The sequence below is a fragment of the Myotis lucifugus genome, unplaced genomic scaffold (genome assembly GCF_000147115.1).
Source record: "Myotis lucifugus unplaced genomic scaffold, Myoluc2.0 scaffold_59, whole genome shotgun sequence".
Lineage (NCBI taxonomy): Eukaryota > Metazoa > Chordata > Mammalia > Chiroptera > Vespertilionidae > Myotis > Myotis lucifugus.
The window spans coordinates 2,586,384-2,612,234 of NW_005871107.1; the positions used below are offsets into that span (position 1 = coordinate 2,586,384).

At 37.4% G+C, this 25,851-nt stretch overlaps 1 protein-coding gene across 1 annotated transcript in view; it reads left to right on the plus strand.

Moving 5' to 3' along the window:
• The window catches only part of SMAP1 (small ArfGAP 1), a 142,386-nt gene that overhangs the window by 77,004 nt on the left and 39,531 nt on the right, over window positions 1-25,851 (plus strand). The window contains 2 exon segments of the mRNA XM_023754308.1: window positions 15,650-15,735; window positions 19,813-19,888. Of these exon segments, the coding sequence (XP_023610076.1) occupies window positions 15,650-15,735; window positions 19,813-19,888 (162 nt within the window).

Here is a 25,851-nt window from a genome sequence, read left to right on the forward strand (position 1 = left end):
AGCTGCATGTGGCTCGCGAGCCGCAGTTTGCCGACCACGGTAGGGACTAGCTCTTGTCTTCCTTTAGCAGTTGAATTCCTTAAGCAAGGTCTTTACCTGAATTTTCATTTCTTCACCTTACTTTTCTCTCTACTAACTCATTTTTATTCCCATCATTCTGCTAAATTTGCACTCATCGAGAACACTAGTTACCCCTAATGGCCAAATGCAACTCTCCATCCTCCTTCCTGCTTTATTTGAACCACTGCTGTCTTGAGCTTTCTCTTTATAAAAGATGCTAAAGTTATTATCCTGCATCTTTTATTTTGTTTATTTAGTTTCTGGGGTTGTTGTTTTTTATTATGTTTCTACTTTTCCCTCTTACTGGAGATTTTCTACAGTTTTATCTTTATCTCTTTTGCTCTTTCATTTACTGTCACACATTCAGTTGTTATGTTTTTGTGGACATGGGTTTTCCCTCTCGTTCCAGTAGTGACTTCTGCCATGAGTTTCAGATCTTTTTTTAAGGTTGCCTCTTGGAGACTTTTGTTCATGGGTTTACCATTCTTAAGAAACCTTGGATATCCTTGGCATGAAGTAATTGGTAGTTTTCTCAGGCATCCATTTTATGTGCATGTTCTATGAGGCTGGAGTTAGCCAGTTAGGTTGATTCTATGGCACTGAAATTTGAATATGACTTTACATTTTTTACTTATTTTTGTATATTCAGTAACTCTTGTGAAGTAATTATAAATCTTATTGCTTTATGAAAAATGCTTGGCAATTAAGCAAAGACAGCTAGATGTTAATGCAATGATAGAAGTTAAGAGAAAGGAATAAATATGACCACACGTGGATGGTGTGTATGTGTGTGTGTGATAACATTATGCATTTGAGTAGAATAAGGAATAGAATATCAGAATTAACTGTTGCTTTATGGAATTATCAACAAAACCTCTGTATGTTCCATATGGAAACAGGAAAAATAATTTATGAAATTGTTTCATTGTGAGAAATTCTGGCTCCAGTCATAGTTATTAATGGTAGATGTTGGTTTACTTGCGACTTGACAAATCTAGGATTTAGATAATTATCTGGTTGTCCAGACTTTCTTATTTTTAATGTCATTGTTCCAGTTAATATTAAAAGCTTGTAGTGTTCTGTGGTTCTTCTTTCTTTCTTGTGCCTCAATTCCATCAGTTCTTAATTTGTTCATTCCTTGTGTTGCTTTTCATTCTCATTTTTCCTACCATATCTTAGGTTTTAGCTTATTTCTGATGCTCCTATCGCTGTCACTATTCATGTATTTTACACACCACATCCAGAATAATCTTCCTGGAACACTGCTTTGATAATTGTACTTCACTCCTAAGAGATTTGCACTGATTCTCCTCTGAGAATCATAGACATTTTATTGTCCTTAAATTGGTAGTCAAATACCTCTGCCATCTGGTTTCATCCTGTGTCTTTGACCTTACTCCAGATGCTTTACAACATAGAGTTTTGGCTGTATAGAGACAGCTCTTCCTGTTGAAAAAATCTGATGGTGTGTTCTTGTTTTTTTGTTGTTGTTGTTCTGCTGTTGTCCTTGTTGGAAATTTCTTTTTGCATGCAATTTCTTCTATAAAACTAAATTCTTCCCATTCTTTAAAACCCAGCTTAAATTCCTACTCTAATAAAATCATCTTCTGAGTATAGGTTGTGCTTGATTATATAGTATATTTTATTTACCCTTGTACATGTTTATTGAGTTAATTGTAAGCTTCCGGTAGCTAGAAACTTCATCATATGTGTATTTTTTAGTCCTTGTGATGACTACCACAGTGCTAGCAACACAGTATGTGCTTAATTTTTTTTAATGACAAGCTAATAACAATCTTTGATTTGCTATAATTCTGTGAGATAATGCTTGCTCTCAATGAATGGAGAGCATGGAAAAAACAAACAATACACAAAAAAACAAACATTTCCCTCCACTTTATTATGCATTTTATATATAGTGGGTTTTTTTTTTATTTTTACTTTCTTGATCTCTGTCCTTTTCTCCCCATTTTCTACATACTTTTTTTCTTTACAAATATATTTTTATTGATTCAGAGAGGAAGGGAGAGGGAGAGATAGAAACATGAATAATGAGAGAGATTCAATGATTATCTGCCTTATGCATGCCCCCTTCTGGGAATGGAGCTCGCAACCTGGGCATGTCCCCCGACCAGGAATTGAATCATTACCTCCTGGTTCATAGTTAGGAACTCAACCACTGAGCCATACCAGCCAGGCTCTATATACTTTTTTAAAATTCCAAAAATACAGCAATTATAGGGAGTATGACTTAAGTTAGTATGTGGGAGTTCTAAGGTAATATATGTAAATACTAGAAGGGTGCTATTTTCCAGTATTTCAAACCATCCAAACTGAAATTGATTGCCTTGGAAAGTAGTAGTGAGTTTACCATTATTAGAGGCTGGACAATCACTTGGAAATGTGTAACTGGTATTCAAGCATTGAATGGGTTGATGGGGAGTAATGTAGATGACTCTGAAGTCTCTTCCATTCTTGAGATTCTTTGATTGTATGCTCTTTGGTTACTATAGCAGTTCAAAATCATTTTTATTATTTGCATTTGAGTAATAATAATAATGTTATAGTTAGAGATGTGACTCAACTTTTTCCAAAAGTTAAATTCCACTTCAGAGGATAAAAGTTTCCCACACTCTTGGATAATTCAAAAGAATGTGACAAGATTCTCAGGTTAAGTTTGAAAGACAGGTTCTCAAGTGTTTTGAACAAACTTATTGGTTCTTTTTATTTTCTTTCATAAGGAAAAAAGTCATTATCTAAATGGGTTAGAGTTGTTATAACCTTCTTTTCCTAGAAAAACTTCCTATAAGGTAAATTTGTAGCCTTTAGTTTAGTTTAACAATAGATGTGTCATAATATTGACCAGCTTGTTTTAATTAAATGTTTGCTCTTTCTTAGAAACAAGTTTTTCCCAGGGAAACCAAAATCACAGGTTTTCACTCATCTTCATCAGTAAGCTTTGCTGTATTCTGTGGCCTTAGGTTGAATTCCCAATAGTTAGGCCAAATACAAGGAGAATAGGCAAAATAAAATTGATACTTTAAATACTTCTCTGTACAAAAACCCCCACAAAACTAAAATTAGAGGTACTTATATTGATGGTCATGTTATGCCCATCTTGGGATATAAAGTTTGTAAGAGATGGAGGATGAAAGTGGCTGAACTACACTAAAGAAGTTTTCTTCTCTTTGACAGTATATTTTATTTTATTTATTTATTTTTTAAAATTAAATCTTTATTGTTCAGATTATTACAGTTGTTCCTCTTTTTTCCTCCATAGCTCCCCTCCACCTGGTTCCCACCCCACCCTCTGCCCTTACACCCCCCCCCCCACTGTCCTCATCCATAGGTGTACGATTTTTGTCCAGTCTCTTCCCGCACCCCCTCACCCCTTTCCCCCCCGAGAATAGTCAGTCCACTCCCTTTCTATGCCCTTGATTCTATTATATTCACCAGTTTATTCTGTTCATCAGATTATTTATTCACTTGATTTTTAGATTCACTTGTTGATAGATGTGTATTTGTTGTTCATAATTTGTATCTTTTCCTTTTTCTTCTTCTTCTTAAAGGATACCTCTCAGCATTTCATATAATACTGGTTTGTTGGTGATGAACTCCTTTAGCTTTTTCTTATCTGTGAAGCTCTTTATCGGACCTTCAATTCTGAATGATAGCTTTGCTGGGTAAAATAATCTTGGTTGTAGGTTCTTGGTATTCATCACTTTGAATATTTCTTGCCACTCCCTTCTGGCCTGCATAGTTTCTGTTGAGAAATCAGCTGACAGTCGTATGGGTACTCCCTTGTAGGTAACTGACTTTTCTTCTCTTGCTGCTTTTAAGATTCTCCCTTTGTCTTTTGCTCTTGGCATTTTAATTATGATGTGTCTTGGTGTGGTCCTCTTTGGATTCCTTTTGTTTGGGGTTCTCTGTGCTTCCTGGACTTGGAAGTCTATTCCTTTCACCAGGTAGGGGAAGTTTTCTGTCATTATTTCTTCAAATATGTTTTCAATATCTTGCTCTCTCTCTTCTTCTGGCACCCACATAATTCGGATGTTGGTACACTTGAAGCTGTCCCAGAGGCTCCTTACACTATCTTCATATTTTTGGATTCTTTTTTCATTTTGCTTTTCTGGTTGGGTGTTTTTTGCTTCTTCGTATTTCAAATCTTTGACTTGATCCTTGCGACCCTCTGGTCTGCTGTTGGGAGTCTGTATAATATTCTTTATTTCAGTCAGTGTATGCTTAATTTCTAGTTGGTCCTTTTTCATAACCTCGGGGGTCTCACTAGATTTCTTGAGGGTCTCCCTAAATTTATCGGCGGTTTCTAGAAAATTCTTGAAAAACCTTATAAGTGTGGTTTTGAACTCTATATCCAGTAGTTTGCTTTCCTCCATTTCTGTCATTTGTGACCTGTTTCTTTGTCTCTGCATTTTTTATGCCACTGCAGCCTTTTTTTGTTTAATGTTTGCATGATATATCTTCTTTTATGCTTTTGTGTTTGACCTGTCTATATCTTTAAATGTAAAGAGACTCCTTTTAGACAAGACATGCCTGCATGTGGTATGGTCTTTTAACATGTAGTTTCAAATTTTTTTATTTCGGTAACTTTAAAAATTCGTTTTTTTAGTATTCTGTTTCCTGGTTTGAATTTTCTTTTTCCGTGACTTCCTTACCTGTATGTTGGATCTTCATTGCTTAACTCCTATATTTGTCACTTTCTCTTGGATCCCTTTCATTATTACCTCTTTTTAAAATTTATATTTAAGTACTTTTTTCTTTCGCCTCTAATATTCTTATGTTTACTAGTATTTGTAATCATGCTCCATTTTATTTCATATTTATTTCAGAAATATTTTTTTCTTTTATTTCTAATTCTTTCCTGAGTTTTTATGTTAATCTTCAATGTTTCTAATTTCAGATTTAGTGTTCTTTTATATGGACATCTTTTAACTCATTTTACATGTTCTCTCATATCTTGTATGTCTTTTTATTTTTTAATTCTTTATTATTGAAAGTAGTACATATGTCCCCTTTTCCCCCATTGTACTTTCCCAGTTGTATGTCTTTTAGCTTGTTCTGAAGTAGGTTACAATTTTGATCTGTTTTGTAGGCCTATTCTAGTGTTCCATTGTAGAGATGTTATTCTGTTTCTTAGTCTCTTCTAATAACTTTGTATGAGATTTGACCTCGATTCTTCCCTGTTGATTATTACTAATACTATTTTTTAGAGAGAGAGGAAGAGTGGGGCGGGGGATATAAACATCGATTTGTTGTTCTACTTATTTATGCATTCATTGATTGCTTCTTGTATGTGTTCTGACCTGGGATGGGATCTGCAACCTTGGTGTAGTGCAAGCATGTCAAACTGAAAGGCTAACATGGGCCACATAAACAAGGCTTAAGTTTATGTGGGCCGCAAAAAACCAAAAGCTTCAATTTTCATAGAAATGTAGGTTTATTTCGATAGAAACATGCTGAATACAAAGGGCTGAAATAAATGAGTAATCGTTAATATAAAATAATAGAACATTTAAATAAAAATTAATATTTTTTTTGAACTTTAACTTACCAGACACTGAATAACTGCACAACTTAATAAGCGTAACGCAAATAAACCTATTTTTCTTGTTCTCTGAAAGTGAAATATTTGCTGTTGCGCACATCAAACAAGTCAGTCCAAGACTAATGACGTGACAATGGGCTGCTAAAAGATTCGCTTCTATTATTAGTGGAGAAAAATGGTGTACCTTGCGTGTAAGGTGCGTAAGGGAAATGAATGCAACACGATTATAGTAATGAGTTATTAGTGAACGTTGTAGTTCGTTATTAATAATTATGTATAACATGATATTGTAAAAATTAAGTTATGAAACTTTTATTAAAACATTTCTTACATACCATTATATTGGCTGGGCCACAAAAATATTCATTGTAGGCCGCATGTGGCCTGTGGGCCACGAGTTTGACATGCTTGGTGTAGCGGGCCAGCACTGTAACCAGAGAAATACAGGCCAGGTCTCTATCACTAAGTTTTGTTATGAATATTGTCCACGGGTTTTGGTTTTTCTATCTAGCTACTCTTTTTTTTGAGGAGCTTCTGAGAGTTTCAAAAAAATGTTACCGCTATTACAGAATACCTAAGATAAATAATACTTAATATAATGAAGCTTAAAAAGCTAATTTGGAGAATTTCATCATTTAACCACATTTGTATGTGTTGGAATGTTGTTTAATCTCTCAAGGTTTTGATCCTTAGATAAATGTTCTTAGTGCCTTATAGCACAAAGCACATAATAAGCTTTCAGTACACACTTCTTAGTACACATTTATTCAAGAAAACCAAGGTCAAGCACCTTTTTTCTTATTTTGTGGGAAGAGTGCTCATTATAATTCCATCAAGTTGATTAACTTTCAATCGTGGCCTCATGTACATACTTAACTTTTTAAAAGTTGATTGATCTTCAATTTATGCCAACTCCTTGCCAGAATCATTAAGTGTGTTCTCAAAGAAGAGCAGAGCAAGTGGGCAGCCTAGTGTTGGGTTTATGTATTGTCTACATGTGCAGAGTAAGGTGAAGAAAGAAATGTGATGCTGTCTGTAACAAAATTTAATCTGTGAAGTTGAAAAAGAAGTTTGCATTTTTAAACAATCTTTTTTTGGGAAAAGTCACTTTAATTTGAATTTTAATGTGCAAGATTGTGCCCTATATTTTCTGCTTTCTCTTGGATGGTTAACTAGTTGTTTTTAAGGTTGTACTTTTAAAAAGGTCAGTAGTAGAGTCAGTAATAGATTTTTAGAATTCTCTTTTCCTAATGATTGGTTATAGTTCTTAGGTCATAGCAGTGGAAAGAATGGTAAGATGTTAGTGGAAGTCTGTTAATTATATATTGCCTAACTCAGTAGATCAGAGGGAGTATAACTAAAGGAATAATAAATTATTTGAAGAGTTAGAATCACTAAGACTGACAGAAAGAAGAATCCAGGATGATTTCTGAGCTGAAGCTTAAGCAGCTAGTAGGAAAGTAGTGGTTTGTTCCTAGAATTCTAGTGTTATGAATTTCATTGCAAGTATAGATGACAAAAGACTGATGTGAAACTTTTTCAACTTTGTCATAATAATACTTAATTTTATTGCTTAAAAAGAAAGAATGCATTCTCTGAATTTATAGCAACTAGCAAGTGCTGCAGAAGATAATCAAAATCTGAGAATTTTTAGATACCATGAAAAATATGAAAACTGGCAGCTTTAATTCCACATTATTATTAAAATTTAAAATTTTTAAATGTGTGGTTTACTTTGTTCTTAAAATGAACTTTTAAAACAGAAAGAGAACAACTCCCCTAAAACACAATTTTTATGAAAACTGATGGAATGGACTCTCTATTAAATATTTCCAAAGAGTTCCTGAGACCAAAAATGGTGGCCCTTCTTTTCCAGCAGCTGGAATCCAAAAGATCTTGAAACCAGTCCTGAAAAGCTTGCTCCTATGCAAGAAATCCTGGTGGCTTTTGAAAGGAAGATAGAGAACTATTCTGCAAAATTTCAAGTGGTAGTAGAGGTGAGTCACTGACTTGAAGAATTTATTCAGGGACTACAAATATCCATTTTCTCTTTTTAATTGAGTTTTCTTTTCTAAATATATATTCAGCTAAGGCAGTTTGAAAATCTTAGTTTTTGTGTTCCAAAAATTTTAATGAATAGAAAGTAGTAGAGCAAGCAGTATCTCCTCTCCTACACAAAAACAAATACATTGAAATTTTAAGAAGCAAAAACAATACATTGAATTTTTAGTGATGTAATCTTCAGCAATAATACCATTTCCTTAAGATGATGCTGCTGGGAAAATACACGATAAATAAGTACTATATTTATACTTTAAGTGTATTTCTACTGTAGGGTATACTTGGGTGAGATTTGTAAAAAGGTACTAATTTGATTTGATCTGTAACCTTTTTTTTTTTTTATCATCAGAAGACTTTGTTTTTCTAGTAGGAGTGGAGGATACCAGTGAGGAGGGTCTCCTTGCTCTGTATACCCTGGCTAAGTTCCCTTTGGGTAAAAACAGTACAAGCTTAATAAAGCTTTTCTCTGATTATTGCTTTGGGGAATGGGAAGTATATGGGCATGGTACAAACTTCCAAGGGCACAAAAGTTATAAAGTGAAGAGTCTCCCATTTCTGTCCCACACTTGTCCAGTTTCCCTCAGCAAGAACAACCGTATTTATCAGTTTCTTATATATTCTTACTAAAATATTGTATGCATATATACAAACATACAGGTGATACACACTTTTAGTTGTTTCACATCCTTACACACTAATCTGGAGGTAAGATTCTTTCCCCCCATCCATTCCTTGGGAAATTGGGTAGAAGAGTACTAATTTACATGGTTTTATCTTTCTTCTTCCAGATTTAACATAGGCATGTAGCATCCTTCCTTTATACACTAATATGTAAGATTCTGCTGATTATTTTAATGTTTTGTAATTTTGTCTTTGGGACTTTAAAAGATCTTTCTAATTGCTATATTGTAATCTAATCATTTGCAACAATGCAATTGGTAATCTCAGTTTTTTTTATTTTGTAGCTGCTCCTCTCTTACCCACTTATTTCATTTTTTAAGAATAGAAGTAAACCCAGAAAGGCAAATCAGTACATACTACATACAATTTATGAAAACTATGCAGATAGCTTCCTAAATAATATATTAGATGAATTTTAGTTTAACAATGAATGGTTATTAACCAGGTACCTGTTAGTGTCTGAAGGAGAAATGCAGGAAACATTTACAGGGACAGATAGGAAGTAGGTACAGAGACAAAGGGGAGGATGCACAACGTGAAGGAGAAGGGAGGTCCAAGCATCCATAGTTTTTAAATTAGCCACTGGTTGGACTGAACTGTATTTGGCTTTTGTTGGGCTAGTAGGACAAATAGAAGTCATAACCTGAAGATACAATTAGTTGTATCACTTAATTGAATTTCACAAAAAGCTCTACTTTCCAAGATTTTGGAAGATTAAGGAAAAAAAATGATATTTTATTCTCAGGAGAATGAATCATTAACTTGGAATATTAAGTGGCTTTTCATTTATTATTATTTCCTGATATTGACAATGATTTAAACTAGAGCACATTTTATTTTGTCTGTTTCTGTTACCTTTTATCTTCACATTCATTTGAAAGTTCTTTTTTTCAGTTAAAACCGTTTATGTGTGCTGCTTATATACCACCCCCCACCCCCAAGCAACTTAGAACACTTTTAGAATATAAATTTTGTTTTTAGAGCAAAAACTAGAATTGGGTATGAAGTGTTTTCTACTTAGAAAGTTTCAGAAATAGAAATGCTTCATCCACATTAGATTGTGATGATAACATGTCAGCCCACATATGCTTTTCAGCATTTCATTTTAAAATAGTATTTTTGAAATTGAATCTCAAATGATGTGTGAGGCTTTAGGCAAGTGTTAGTCTTTGTACTAGGTTAAGTGGAGAAACAACAGATAGATTATGGATTGATAAGGACAAAATACTTTTTTATAGTAGGGTTTGGGGATTTGTAAGTGTGATTTATTATACCACTAGAGGCCCGGCGCACAAAAATTTGTGTACAGGGGCGGGGGGTGTCCCTCAGCCTGCCCTGTGCCCTCTTGCAGTCTGGGACCCCTCGGGGGATGACCACCTGCTGGTTTAGGCCCGTTCCCCAGAGGATTGGGCCTAAGCTGGCAGTCAGACATCTCTCTGACAGCCTGGTAGCCCTCGGGGGATTTCCATTTGCCAGTGGAGAGCAGGCCTAAGCTGCAGTGTGACATCCTTAGTGCTACTGAGGAGGCAGGAGAGGCTCCCACCACCACCGGTGTACTGGCAGCTGTCAGCCTGGCTTGTGGCTGAGCAGAGCTCCCCCTGTGGGAGCAGACTGACCACCAGGGGGCAGCTCCTGCATTGAGCATCTGCCCCCTGGTGGTCAATGTGTGTCATAGTGACCAGTCATTCCCAGTCTTTCTGCTGTTAGGGTCAGTTTGCATATTACCCTTTTACTATATAGGATAGAGGCCTGGTGCATGGGTAGGGGCTGGCTGATTTGCCCTTCAGGGTGGAGGTCCCCGCTGGGGTGCCACTGGGGTGCCTGGCCAGCCTGGGTGAGGGGCTGATGGCTGTTTTCAGGCTGGCCACACCACCTTTAGGGTGGGGGGTCCCCACTGGGGTGCCTGGCCAGTCTGGGTGAAGGGCTGAGGGCCGTTTTCAGGCTGGCCAAGCCTCCCCAGTGACAGAAGCTCCCAGCCTCTCCTTTTTTCCTTTTTTTTTTATTCTGGGATTTATTTACCTTCTATAATTGAAACTTTGTAGCCCTGGAGTAGAGCTCAGAGCCGGCCAGAGCTGGGCTTCCTCCATCGCCAGGGGCAACCCAAGGCTCCAGTTCCATGGCCAGGGCTGGCTGAAAGCAGGTATCTGGGGTTTATTTACCTTCTATAATTGAAACTTTGTTGCTTTGAGTGGAGCTCAGAGCTGGCCAGGGCGGGTGGGAGGGAAAGCCTCCTGTGCTCTAGCTCCATGGCCACGGCCGGCTGAAAGCAGGTATCTGGGGTTTGTTTACCTTCTACAATGAAACTTTGTTGCTTTCAGTGGAGCTCAGAGCCAGCTCCTGCTCACTCCAGCTCTGTGGCCACGGCTGGCTGAAAGCAGGTATCTGGGGTATATTTACCTTCTATAATTGAAACTTTGTTGCTTTGAGTGTAGCTTAGAGCCGGCCGCGGCACGCGGGGAACCTTGGCTTCCTCCATCACTGGAGCAGGCAAGCCTCCTGCTCGTTCCAGCTCCATGGCTGCCGGCTGCCATCTTTGTTGGCAGTTAATTTGCATATCTCGCTGATTAGCCAATGGGAGGCGTAGCGAAGGTATGGTCAATTACCATGTTTGTCTATTATTAGGTAAGATTTTCAGGTGAAGCCTGCCTTGCAATTATAATGGTGATAATTTTGGATGAAGTTTTTCATTCAAAAAGTACAAGGTAAAGTTCATCTTTCTAGGAACATATAATAGGACAGATTGAATTTAATATATATAGTAAATAATATTAACTTTAAAATGTGCTCTACCTAAATGGCAATTTATTTAAAAGAAGTCTATGACCCTTTTCAGATCCCCCACCCTTTTTTTTTCTTTTTGCAACCACTCTGCTCGTCCCAGCTCTGGAAAACTGAATTATAAATGCCAGAGAATAAGCAACTAAAATTCTCCTGTCAGTGCATTTTTCTAAAGCATTTTTGATGGGAGAACCTAAAAGAAGTAATGTTTTAATAACAGGAATGATGATTTAATAATGGAGGCAACACTTAAGTATTCTATTTTATGTTGACATTTCCTGGATACTTCTTTTGACTAGCTGATGCATGGCAGTAAGGATTGGGACTGAAAAAATTTGATCCCAGTCTCAGCTCTGTAACTGATTAATTGTATTATCCAGTAGAGCAATCATATAACCTCTTGTCTGCTTCAATTTCCTAGAATTGTGAGCCTCTAAAGCAGTGATTCTCAACCTTCTGGCCCTTTAAATACAGTTTCTCATGTTGTGACCCAACCATAAAATAATTTTCGTTGCTACTTCATAACTGTAATGTTGCTACTGTTATAAATAGTAATGTAAATATCTGATATGCAGGATGGTCTTAGGTGACCCCTGTGAAAGGGTCGTTTGACTGCCAAAGGGGTTGTGACCCACAGGTTGAGAACTGCTGCTCTAAAGCAAAGAGCCTGGTATTTGTAAGCCCTGCAGCATGTAGTGTCCAGTTTTGTTAGATGCAGTCTGAGATATCTGAACTACTGATGCCTCCTGCACACACACCAACCACATTTTAATGTCATATATGTATATGCAATGTATATAATATATATACTTTATATTAGGCATACAGTTTATAATATCTTATCCTATCTAATAAAGAGGGAATATGCTAATTGACCCTCACGCCGTCGCAAAGATGGCAGCGCCCATAGCAAATAAGGAGGGAATATGCTAATTGCTGCCATACCCACAAAGATGGCGGTGCCATAGCCACAAGATGGTGGCGCCCAGTCCCCTCAGCTCCGCTGGGGCAGCAGGTGCTTGGCAAGGCCGGCCGCTCTGCGCGCCTGCCTCCGGAGACCCCCCGGTCCTCTCAGCCCTCTAGCCGCCCAGGGCCGCCCGAGGCTCAGGTAACCAGGGCCGGCCGAGGCTTGTGCTGCCGGCAGTGGCAGCAACAGAGGTGTGATGGGGGCGTCGCCTTCCCCTGATCACCAGGTTGCCTCCCGCCCCTGAGGGCTCCTGTACTGTGAGAGGGGGCAGGCCGGGCTGAGGGACCCCCCTCCTCCAGTGCATGAATTTTCATGCCCCGGGCCTCTAGTTTATATATATAAATAGAGTATTGAAGGTAGTGTTTATCATTGTAGTCATTAGAATGGTTTTATTATTTTCTGCTGATTACCAGACAACAGAGTTTGCTCTTCAAGACCAATAGAATAAATTTTCTAAAGTGTTCTAGAGGGCCCTTACCTGTAGTGTCTTGATAGTTTCGAACAACTAGTTTGTACCATACTCCTATTACTTCCTCAAAATGCCTTCTCCTATTGTTTATTTTCCCTGGTTTTAATCTCCAAATTGTTTACTCTTCTAACTCTACTGAAATTTTCATTGCTGATTTTCCTTCTGCTGTATTCTACTTTTTAGATATTATCTGAGCTCACTAATATCTTCCTTCTTACAAAATGATCCTTCTACATTGGTGATGTCATTGAATCATTGTTTCCCCCTGTCCCAACTAACAACCACACACCCATGCACCTGCACCCAGTCAGTTTTTTGTAGTGGTCTCTTGTAGAAATGACATACTATTTCACATCACTACTCCCTTTCAGATTTTATACCTCTTTTTTTCCCCTCCTAATTGTGAAGGATAGCATCCCTAGTACAACATTAGTTTGGTATAATGTACACGTATGCCTTATTCCTAAATATTTTTTTTTGCCAAAAAAGTGTAATTACCTACATTAAAGAATATATATAATGTGTATAGTCCTATCATTGAATATAAGATATCACTGATTGTAAAGTACAACTCCATTTTACAGACTAATAAGAAAAAAATTATTTATTATAGATAACATCAATTATAAGATAAATTACTATTTCATACATGTTAAAATATGAAGAAAAATGTAACAGGGTCAATGAGATGTGGCATGTATTAGTAGATCCTGTTTTTAGTCTTACTAATTTTTTTGTTAAAATTTCCATGTATTCTTGTTTGCTTGATAAACTTTTTAAATTTTTTTACTTTCATAGTTTTTGTGAGCTGTTTCTAAGTTACTTTATGCTTCATTGCATATATGGTGCCAATTAAGAAATTATTTTTTCTTGGTCTAATTCTTTCTAATTGTTTAATGTCTTTATTATCTTGATTATCTCTACTCTACTTTCAAATTCCCACCATGGCACAAAGATTCAGCATCATTTGAATATTTGAGATGGGAAATATTTTTTCTTTTTTTCAAAAAGAACAAGCTATACTGAAAATTTCTCAACTCTTCTCCTGCCACACAGAATTACATGTTAGCTCTATGCATAATTAACTTTTAGGTAGGGTGTGTCATAATGTAATATAGTCCTCTGACCCTGTTTAGTCAGTTCACTTTATACAATCTTCCTCATCTCATATACTGAAAAAAATTATTTTAAAATTATAGTTGACATATGATATTTTATTAGCATCGGATACACTTTTGAAGCCTGGGTTTATTTTGCCTTAGCCTCTGTTTTTTTCTTCTCTAAAACTAAATAAACACACAAAAATTATTTTTTGGTTTACTATTCCCTTATATTTCCCAGCCCCCTATTACTTCACTTTCTCATTGTCTCTAGAAGAATGACTTAAAAATCAAGTTTAATTTGAGAGAATATGTATGTTGAGGTGGGGTGGAGTAGAGAGCCATAAGTTAGGGTATATTAGTATTTTGCATACCTTAAAACTCTCAGTTGGAAGAAATGTCACTATTTTTTTATTTGAAGGAAGATAAACTCCTTGTATCCTTGAGGCCTACAACTCAGGGTCAGCATTCAATTATTGTTAAATCTGAATTGTCTTTTCCAGGATGTGGGGGGTGTGGGGGGGAGAGGGGAGAGCTGAGAGGTAGAGGGGATGTCCAGGAAACCAGAAAAATAAAAGGAATTATAAAAACGGGTTTTTCTACCAATTAAAACATCTTAAGGGACTCAAGCCATATGTAAATAATGTAAAATAATAATAGAATAATGCTTTGTTTGTAAATGTTAATTTAGTTTCTAATGTAATAGACTACCAGGAAGTACTGTTTGGCTAGTCTTTACTCATAGATGATACTGAAATGTAATTAAACTGATTGAAATTATTATCAAAAACTCTTGGGGTTTATAGATTTTAGGGATGAAGTTCTATGAACTCCTGAACTTGTATGTAAAATTTGGCCATTGGGCACAGTTGTTTTGTTTGTTTGGTAGGGAGCAGATCCATAGCTTTCAGCAAAATCTCAAAGAAGTTAATAACTCCAAAGATATCAATCCACTTATGTAGAGTTCTAGGTCAGCACTATTTCTCTTTTATATCCTTTCCATAGTGATCTTGAGTATAAATCATGAAACCCCAGAGTATTTTGAAAATCAAAACAAAGAAAATTTGATCTTGAGTTTTTACTTTGAAAATGGTAGTGTTGTTCAAGTAGTATATTTAAAACAATATACTGCACATGAACAACCCTAGAAATTCACTTGTAGGAAATAGTATAAATGAAGATGCTGTTATATGCACAGAAAAAGGCATTAGAAAACTGTGGATCCATATATTTTGAAAAAAATGTGAAGGATTAGAAATATGTTTTTATTTTGAACATAGTACTTTCATAACTGTGATTTAGATTTTTTTTTAAAGAGAAGTATATTTACTGGAAATAAATGTTACCTTGTATATGTATATATGTGTGTATGTATATGGATATATGTGTGTGTGTATAGGAATTACTTTTTAAAAAATTTTTTACTAGAGGCCCAGTGCACGAAATTCATGCACGGGTAGGGTCCCTAGGCCTGGGCAGCGATCAGGGCCGATCTGTGGGGTGACTGGCGGGGTGATTAGGGCCCCACTTGCACCCGCCTTGGCTGGTCTGGTGCCGTCCACTCGCCGGCCCCGCCCCCCGCCACTGCTGCCAGTTGGGGCCTACAGGCAGCTCCTGCGTTGAGCGTTTGCCCCGTGGTGGTCAGTGTGCATCATAGCGACTGTAGTTTTGCCGTTTGGTTGATTTGCATATTAGGGTTTTATATAGATAGATTTATTTCAGAGAGGAAGGTAGAGGGAGAGAGAGATAGAAACATCATTGATGAGAGGGAATAATTGATTGGCTGCCTCCTGCACGTCTGACACTGAGGGCAAGCCTGCAACCTGGGTATGTGCCCTGACTGGGAATTGAACCATGACCTCCTGGTTCATAGGTTGACACTCATCCACTAAGCCACACTGGCCAGGCAGGAATTACTTTTAAATGCTCGTGTGAATAATGCAAATACTTGATTTTTGTTTTTATTATAGTGCATGCAGGATATGGGAAATACTAAAGCAAGACTACTCTATGAAGCCAATCTTCCAGAGAACTTTCGAAGACCACAGACAGATCAGTATCCTTTAATACTTCTTTATTGTGGGTTTGTAAAGAATGAACTTATTTTTATAGTTCATATTTAACTGTGCTGAGGAAGATGTGGAAGATGTGAACTTTATCATACTGTTGCTTATTAAAAATAAAATACTTGCTTTGTCCTGGGCTGTGCTTTATATATAGTAAATTTTGGTAGGAATCTGGTAATACATGATCTATGTAGTATTTTTATGTAATTATTACTAAGTATAAAATATTATACCTTTTCTTCTTGATTGATCTCTATTTCTTTTATTTTTCATTAAAATTTTATTTATTTATTTATTCTGAGGGGGTGGGGAGAAAGAAGGATCAATTTGTTGTTCCACTTATTTAAATGGTTGCTTCTTGTATTTACCCTGACTGGAGATCAAACTGTAACCTTGGCATATTGGGCCAATGTTCTAAGCAACAGCGCTTCCTGGCCAGGGCTGTGATTTTCACCTCTTGATTGGAGAGTTTATTTTAGACCAGTGATGGCGAACCTATGGCACGCGTGTCAGAGGTGACACGCGAACTCATTGTTTTGGTTGATTTTTCTTTGTTAAATGGCATTTAAATATATAAAATAAATATCAAAAATATAAATCTTTGTTTTTTACTATGGTTGCAAATATCAAAAAATTTCTATATGTGACACAGCACCAGAGTTAAGTTAGGGTTTTTCAAAATGCTGACACGCCGAGCTCAAAAGGTTCGCCATCACTGTTTTAGACTGTTTATTAGAGATTTATTTGTTTATATCGTGAATATTTAAAAAAATCCTTTCCAAAGGGATTTTCTTTGATCACCTTTATATTGTAATTATATTTATGTGAAGTAGTTTGGCATGTATACATTTAAATGGCAAATTACATATTTAGTGTAAGTGGAGTACTGAAGTAATTTATGCTGATATTCACTACTGACATTCCATATTTGCATAGGTTGCACAACTGTGTTTACTTTACAAATCTGTTCTAATGAATGAATAGAATATTTTCTCAAAGACATTTTAATTAGGATGTTTTCACAGTTGCTAAAGATAAACTTTTGATTCTGTAGGATTTCTTAAACTCATATTGAAGTTTGAGAAAGCAACATCAAAGTTGTGCTGCTCTATAAATATTAATATCTAATTCATTGTAGGTATTTGTGATTCTATCCACAGGTGATATTTGCAGTAAAATATAGTTTCTTAAAAATCAGTTATATATTAGTTATATGTTATCCACTTGTGTACCAAAACAGTTTGTATGGTCAAACAGTGAAAAAAAAAGATGATCTTTTCACACATGAGATACAAGTCATTATATGTATATTTTCATATTTATGTAGAAATCCTTTAAGTTATATTAAAAAAAATTAGTATTTGTATTTGACTTTTTCTGTTTCTGCTTCCCCACTTCCTTCCCACAAATTTAGCAATCTGGTATCCAAGGCTATTTTTATTATAGCAAGATTCTAGGGTAAGAATGGGAGGTACATTTCAGACATAAAAATTGTATGAGAAGTATTAAAGTGTGAAGAAACATAACATTTTAAGGTTTTGATGTGACAAGATTTGCTTTGTGGGTTAAGTGGCAGTAGAAGCTTATTTTCCAAATTATGAAGAATTTTTAATGCTATATAGAGTAGTTTAGACCTCATTTCATTGGCCTAAACGGGTTGAAGGATTTGAAAAACCTCAAAGGATTTTGAAGCAGGAGAAACATTGAAAACATTAACTTCTCCACAAGGAAGATTAGTTGAAGGAAATCTTGGAGTCAGAGAGACCATGTAGAATACTTAGTATAGCCCTGAAGTGAGTAATAACAAGATATAAATTAAATAGTGACATTGAAATTGGAGAGCAGGCAATTGGAAAGATTAGAAGGAAATTTGGGAGTAGGAACAGTTGGGTTAGGTTTAGATTGGCTTTGTTTCTGAGAAAAATACTGAGATGACCCCAGATTTTCTAGGTTGGCTAAGGTTCTGTGAAATTCAGTGGAGAGAAGGAATTCAGTACCAATGAAAGTTTAAGGGTTAGAAATGAAAGATCATGAGCCGTGCTTTATTACTTTGGGCAGGTTGAGGTGTGTGTTGGACACATACTTAGAGATACCCATTTAGTAACTGGAAACATTAGTCTGCACCCTAGAAGAAGAATGCTTACTTGATTTTTCAAATTAAATGTGATTACTTCTAAAGCATTTACGAATTATGGTCATATTTATATGAGGTGTTGACCTCTTATTGTTCACAATATGTATGTTCTTTTTTCTTCTTCCCATTTGTGGAGATAAAAGTTGTCTCTACAATGAAAATTGCTCAGTTCATCCACAAAGGGCCAGCTTTTTTGATCGTTTCATCTTTTTTTTGTTAGAAAAATATAATATAAATTTAGATTTATAATTATGACAAAACTTAACATTTAGCTGATACACATGTAAAACAATTTATGTAAATATAACATTGCATTTTATGAAAATCTTGGCACACTTGTTAATTTTTGGTATAAAATTGGCTGCCAAAATGCTCATATACCTAAATAAGCAGCCTTTTAGCAACCCCGGCACTTTACACTTGAAAGGGTCGCCAAGGCTACTTTGAAAATAAAGGTGCCCTTCAAATTGACATTCTTCTTTAGATTTTAAAGCATGTATTATCATTACCAGAAATTAACAGACTGATTCACAAATGAACTTGTGTTGACCAATAACATTCTGGAAAGGTGGATATCAGACATTCCTAGTTTTGAATCACAACTCTCCTTTGTACTGTACTAGTAGAATCCCAGAGAACTTCTAAAACTTTCTGTGCCCCAGTTTTAGATGTAAATGGCACACACCTTATAGGTTAAGAGGAGAAAAAAAAGATAATGTAAAGTGCCTTTGACATAGGTTGTAGAAAACTATCTTTAAAAGTCAGCTTCAGTCATTTTGCTTATTTTAATAAATTGAATGTTTAGATTTCCTGTCTTGCCATTATGAAAGGCCTTTGAGTGCTTTCATAATGCCTCAACTCTTTTATATCCTCTGAGTAGTGATCTGTCAACTCTTTCTATTATCTATTGCCTCAACTGTCAGTTTTTGAAAGGCTTTTGTTAACTTCTAATATGGAGTTATTGACTGAAAATATATTGTTTTACTGCTTTAGGTAACTATTCTTTTGAACAGAAGAATGTCTTAACCTGGGGATCCACAGAGATTGTATTTCAGAGTGATTCATTTCCTTCATAAGTCTATGTATTTTATTTTATGCATTAAGAGTCACAGAAAGGAGTCCACAGGTTTTACCTGTGGGGTTCATGGTACTAAAAAGGTTAAGAATCCTTGATGGAAGAATTTCCATTTAGTGATAAAGCAGTAATTGAGTGGCAAGAGAAGTCATCGATATCAGATAACCCCCAATTCTCAAATCCCACTAGAAGTGGCTCACTCCATCAACAGGAAAGGCTAATTTAGCCACCTTAAAAAACATTAAATAGCAGTTATCTTGGCTTTAGCTTCTTGACTTCTCCCCCATTTCTCAGATTTGGGGGAGAAAAAAAATTGGCCACCACTTAGAGGCAGCATGTATATTGGGAAAAAATATAAGTAGTACAGTCTCAATCGTTTGATATTTCCAAGTTCCTGATTCTTCATCTATGATGTGAAAATAATAATATACACATTACTGGGCTGTGGAAGGATTAAAGGAAAGAAACTATGGACAACACACAATGTCTGGTATACTGTGGGTACTGATTAGTTTCTTTATACTGAAAATCCAAAATGAACCTTAATTGAGTTTAGAGTTTGGTGAAGATGGAGTTGAGCTTAGGAATATCATGGAATTGAGAAATACAGTTACTTTCCTTTCTAGAATTGGGTTGAGTGGTTTTGTTGGTTGGGGGAAATTTCTTGAAAGAGACCAACTTTTTTGGTAGAAAGAAAAGTAGATTATAGAGTTTAGTTATAGAAATAGTGTGAGAGGAAAACATAGACTGAGGAGTAGGAAAAATGGATTTAGAATTTAAACTTTGTGGAGAGGAATGAATCAAAGGGCGTGTACATGCCACTGAGCTCATGCTTTTCCTTAAGTTATTTGTTTTCAGAGCAGTGGAATTTTTCATCAGAGATAAATATGAAAAGAAGAAATACTATGATAAAAATGCTATAGCTGTTACAAATGTAAGTAAAATCTTCATCTGTCACTAATTTAAATTTGTTCCATAGATCTTGAACTTTAACATATAATACCGCTCAATTTATTTATTGTAAAAATATACTAGTTATATACTTTGTCAAATTTGTATATTGGAATTTTTTGTCAAATGTGTTAATGAGCTCTCCTGGAGCAGAACTCTTGATTTAGAAAGGAGCATATTCTAAGAGTCTAATAACTGCCTAAATGGCGTTTAATTAAGTTAATTTTATGACATTTATAAAAAAAAAAGATAAGGCCAATAATGGAACAAAGGGGGAGAGGAAATTATTTTACTACATTCTGGAAATTTGTGTAAAATAAAAAGGTCAGTTTATCCTCCCCTAATGGCTTTAGCGAACCTATTAATTGGTTATTATCAAGCTTTTGATAGCTAATAGTTGAACCTTACTATAGTGATCGAATATGATTTATCACTGTTTTTTTAAATGTTTTTTTTTCCTGATTATATTTTCCCATTCCAGTTAGTTATAATTTAAGACTAATTCTCTTTATTGATGCAATCATTTTTTTGGTCTTTGATTTTTAGATTAATAAGCAAGCTATAAGTTAGTTAAACTTGTGGTTAAGTCTGAAAAGCAATTTAGAGACAATGATTTCATCTCATTTTACATGCAAACTGGGTTTTTCTTTTCAGTCCATAAGGAGAAGCAATATTCTAAAAAATTTAATCAAATACTAACAAAATAAGGACATTTTAATATATTCTCTTTGACCATGAAAAAATCTCGTTAAAAAATGTTCTAACATATTGTCAATGTGTATTTTTTAGCAAAGATACCCTGTGTGTAGAGTTTGGGCTGCATTTACAATGAATGTAGGAGAGGAAATCTTTTGAAAGATTGACAAAAATTGACAATATTGAGAATGACAATTATAATGTGATAACTAAGTTTAGTTATAGCATTATGGGGAAAAGGGACTAACTTTAAAGCAAGTAATATGTTTTCATGTGAAATTTTAAGAAATCCTTTTAGCATGTTTTATAAAATACCAGAGGCCCGGTGCACGAAATTCGTGCACTGGGGGGGGGGGGGGGGGGTGTGGGTCCCCCAACCCGGGCCTGTGTCCTCTCGCAGTCCAGGAGCCCCCCGGGGGAAGTCCCAACTCCCTGGAGGGGGGAGAAGGCTCCCGCCACTGCCGCTGCACTTGCCAGCCATGAACCTGCTCAGGGCTTCTGGCTGAGCGGCACTCTCCCTGTGGGAGCGCACTGACCACCAGGGGACAGCTCCTGCATAGAGCATCTGCCCCTTGGTGGTCAGTGCACGTCATAGCGACTGGTCGTTCTGCCTTCGGTCGATTTGCATATTAGCCTTTTATTATATAGAATACTGCTTTTTTACATTATACATTCTTTTTAATATTCTAAACTTTAAAAAAATTTATTGGAATGACAGTTAATAAAATTATATATGTTTCAGGTGTACAGTTCTATAATACATCATTTGTATAGTGTATTGTGTCTGTATTGTTCACCATCCCAAGTCAAGTCTCTTTCCATTACCTTTTTTTTTTTTTTAAATATATTTATTGATTTTTTACAGAGAGGAAGGGAAAGGGATAGAGAGTTAGAAACATCGATGAGAGAGAAACATCGATCAGCTGCCTCCTGCACACTCCCTACTGGGGTTGTGCCTGCAACCAAGGTACATCCCCTTGACCGGAATCGAACCCAGGACCCTTCAGTCCGCAGGCCGACGTTCTATCCACTGAGCCAAACCAGTCAGGGCAGAGAGTTAGAAACATCGATGAGAGAGAAACATCGATCAGCTGCCTCTTGCACACCCCCTATTGGGGATGTGCCCGCAACCAAGGTACATGCCCTTGACCGGAATCGAACCCGGGACCCTTGAGTCCACAGACCGACGCTCTATCCACTGAGCCAAACCGGTTAGGGCTCCATTACCTTTTATCCTCTCTATGCCCTCTTCTACCTCCCCCCACCCCTTAAAACTTTTAAATTAAATCTATATTTATAATATTTTTTTTTCATGAGAACAATTTGGAAATTACTTTTATATAGTAATGTATACGAAAATGGTTTTACCTTTAAATGATAGCTGTTGTTATGGAATTGTTTTTTCCCCTCTCAGGTGTGATAATGGTATAATACTTAGTTAAGAGAAATTCTTCATGATAAAAGATGTATTTTGGAATAAAATATTTAGGGATCAAGTGTCATGATATCTATAAGTCATTTTTATTTTTTCTATTCAGAATATTGATATAGCAATTAATTATACAAACACACCTAAAAATAACCTAACATAAATTCTATTAATGATGAAATACTGTTTTCTCTCACTGTCATCTATGCTATCCTATATAATAAAAGCCTAATATGCTAAGTGTCTGGTCATCCATTCAACCAATCAAAGCGTAATATGCTAATGATATGCTAAGGCCGCTTAACTGCTGACCACCAGGGGGCAGACAGTTGACAGGTCGACCAGTCACTATGACGTGCACTGACCATGGCTAGGGTCTGACCGATTGGGACTGAGCGAGACGGGCTGGACACATCCTGGAGCTCTCCTGTGGTCCCTCCCTGGCTGGCCAACCTACTGTATTCCTCCCCGGCCCCAATCGTGCACTGTTGGGGTCCCTTGGCCTGGCCTGCACCCTCTTGCATTCAGGCCAGTGGTGGAATGACTGGTCGCTATGATGCTCACTGACCACCAGGGGGCAGATGCTCAACACAGGAGCTGCCCCCTGGTGGTCAGTGTGCTCCCACAGGGGGAGCGCCGCTCAGCCAGAAGCTGGGCTCATGGCTGACGAGTGCAGCATTGGTGGTGGGACTCTTTCACCTCCATGGCATCAGTAAGGATGTTTGACTGACGGCTTAGGCCCACTCCCTTAAGCTGTCAGTCGGACATCCCCCGAGGGCTCCTGGACTGCGAAAGGGTGCAGGCTGGGCTGAGGGACCCCTCCCCTCCAGTGCACTAATTTCGTGTACTGGGCCTCTAGTATTTAATAATATACCACAGAATATAAGCAAGTATATTCATTTGATGTTTAAAAAATTTGTGAAATCAGCAGTCAGCAAAATAACATCAAATTTATATATGAAGAGCACATCATAAGAGATTTCATGCACCAGGCCTCTAGTATTGCAATGATTATTCAAAGTCTTCACATGTATCTTCAACATCAGTGTCTTTGTCATTACTAGAGCCATTTTTGAGGTATCTAACTCAGTGTTTTTAATTTAAAAAATTTTAGTTACTGTTGACATGCAATATTATTTCAGGTGTACTAGTATATCATAGTGATTAGATATTTACATATCTTATGAAGCGATTACCCAATAAGTTTAGAATCGATCTGACTCCATGCATAGTTATTTCAGTGTTGTTGACTTTATTCCCTATGCTGTACTTTACATCCCTGTGACTTTTTATAACTGGCAATTTGTACATCTTAATCGGTTCCCCTTTTTCACTCATCCCTAAGTTCCCCTCCCATCTGGCAACCACAAAATGTTCTTTGCATACATGTAACTCATTTTTAATTGGCTCAGTGAAGCCTAGCAGCTGAGATACAGGAGAAGGGAGCAGGGGTGGGGGGTGCGACAAACATGGTACACTGTTAAGTTTTGGTGAATATTAGTGAAGTTCATAGAGATATTCTATGATTTTTTTACAATTTTTATAGTTTTGAAAATAAAAATCCAAGGTAAAAGATTTTATACTCTTGAGTTTATATTATTTTATTGTTTATTTTAAAAAATTTATCTTTATTGTTGAAAGTATTACAGATTTCCGCTTTGTTTTTTCCCCTCCATTGACCCCCCTCCTCTGCGTACCTGTCTCTGCCAAGCCTCTGCCACACTATTATCTGTGTCCATGGGCTATGTATATATGCATATAAGTTCCCTGGTTAGTCTCTCCTCCCACCCCATTGCCCCTCCGCCCCCCCCCCTGAAATTCATCAGTCTGTTCATGGTTCTATGTCTCTGGATCTATTTTGTTCATTAGTTTATTTTGGATCTGAAGAGTATTACGCTAAGGAAATAAGCCAATCAGAGAAAGCTAAGTATCACATGATCTCACTCATATGTGGAATCTAATGAACAAAATAAATTGAGTTTATATTATTAATGTAATGAAAATTCAGAAGAGTTCACAAAAATCACATTTAACCCAAGATATAATGTATTTATATCTCATCATTAATAAGCAAGGTGATTTTTTTAAGTTTATATCCTAGTAAGATTAAATTATTTCTTTCTCTTTCATGGCAATAGATTTGCAAGTAACTAATCTTATATATTACTAGGAATTACATTATATAGTTAGGTCCAGTGTTAATTATCTTGAATTAACCCTCAGCATACTAAATGCTCCTGTTCCATATATATATATATATATATACATACACACACACACACACACACACACACACACACACACACTAGAGGCCCGGTGCACAAAATTCGTGCGCTGTGCGGGGGGGTGGGGGGGAGGTGTCCCTCAGCCCAGCCTGCACCCTCTCCAATCTGAAACCCCTTGGGGGATGTCTGACTGCCTGTAGATAGGGCCCTACCTGGTTGCTCAGTGGTTAGAGCATCGGACTGTAGACCGAAGAGCTGTGGATTCAATTCTGGTCAAGGACACAGGTGACAAAAATACCCTGTACTGGCAGTCGGACATACCTCTCACAGTCCGAGACTGCTGGCCTCCAACCGCTTGCCTGCCTGCCTGCCTGATTGCCCCTAATCACTTCTGCCTGCCAGCCTGATCACCCCCTAACCATTCCCCTGCCAGCCTGATCGATGCCTAACTCCTCTCCTGCTGGCCCGATTGCCCCCAACTGCCTTCCCCTACTGGCCCGATCGCCTCCAGCTGCCCTCCCCTGCTGGCACGGTTGCCCCAAACTGCCCTCCCTTGCCAGCCCGGTCGCCCCCAACTGCCCTCCCCTGCAGGCCCGGTTGCCCCCAACTGCCCTCCCCTGCCATCCCGGTTGCCCCGAACTGCCCTCCCCTGCTGGCCCGGTTGCCCCCAACTGCCCTCCCCTGCAGGCCTGGTCGCCCCCAACTGCCCTCCCCTGCAGGCCCGGTTGCCCCCAACTGCCCTCCCCTGCCATCCCGGTTGCCCCGAACTGCCCTCCCCTGCCAGCCTAGTTGCCTCCAACTGCCCTCCCCTGCATGCCTGGTCGCCCCTAACTGCCCTCCCCTGCTGGCCTGATTGCCCACAACTGCCCTCCCCTGCCAGCCATCTTGTGCCCACATGGGGGTGGTCATCTTGTGTGAGGATGTGATGGTCAATTTGCATATTACCGCTTTATTATATAGGATATTTTTGTCACCTGTGTCCTTGACCAGAATTGAATCCACGACTCTTCGGTCTGCAGTTCAATGCTCTAACCACTGAGCAACCGGCTAGGGCCCTCATATATTTTTATATCCAGCTTTACATGAATTTGGGCAAAAAGGTCTTTTTTTGGTTGTCAATCCTCACCTGAGGACATTTTGTCCATTGACTTTTACTTTAGAGAGAGTGGAAGGGTGGTGGGAGAGAGGTAGAGAGAGAGAGAAAGGCATCAGTGTGAGAAAGCACATTGATTGGTTGTCTTCTGCATGTGCCCTGACGGGGATGGGGATTGTACCTGCAATCCTTGACTAGAAATTGAACCTCAGACCCTTCAGTGTGCGTCCGACCCTATAACCGATGAGCTATTCCAGCCAAGGCATGGTCAAAAAGGTCTTTATGATAGGTTATCATCTTAAGTGTTTTTATGTGCTTTTTTAATCTCTTGTTTTCTGCATAAAGTAGTGATTAAATATTTTTTGCAAATAAATTTCCAGTGGGAAAACCAGCTTTGAAGCCATCTTTTAAGATGCTGTTTGATTTCTTAAACATTTTCTTCTATGTGTAATTTCCATTAGTAGTCACTAAATGTCTGGTTTGCACAATTACAACAATGTGTA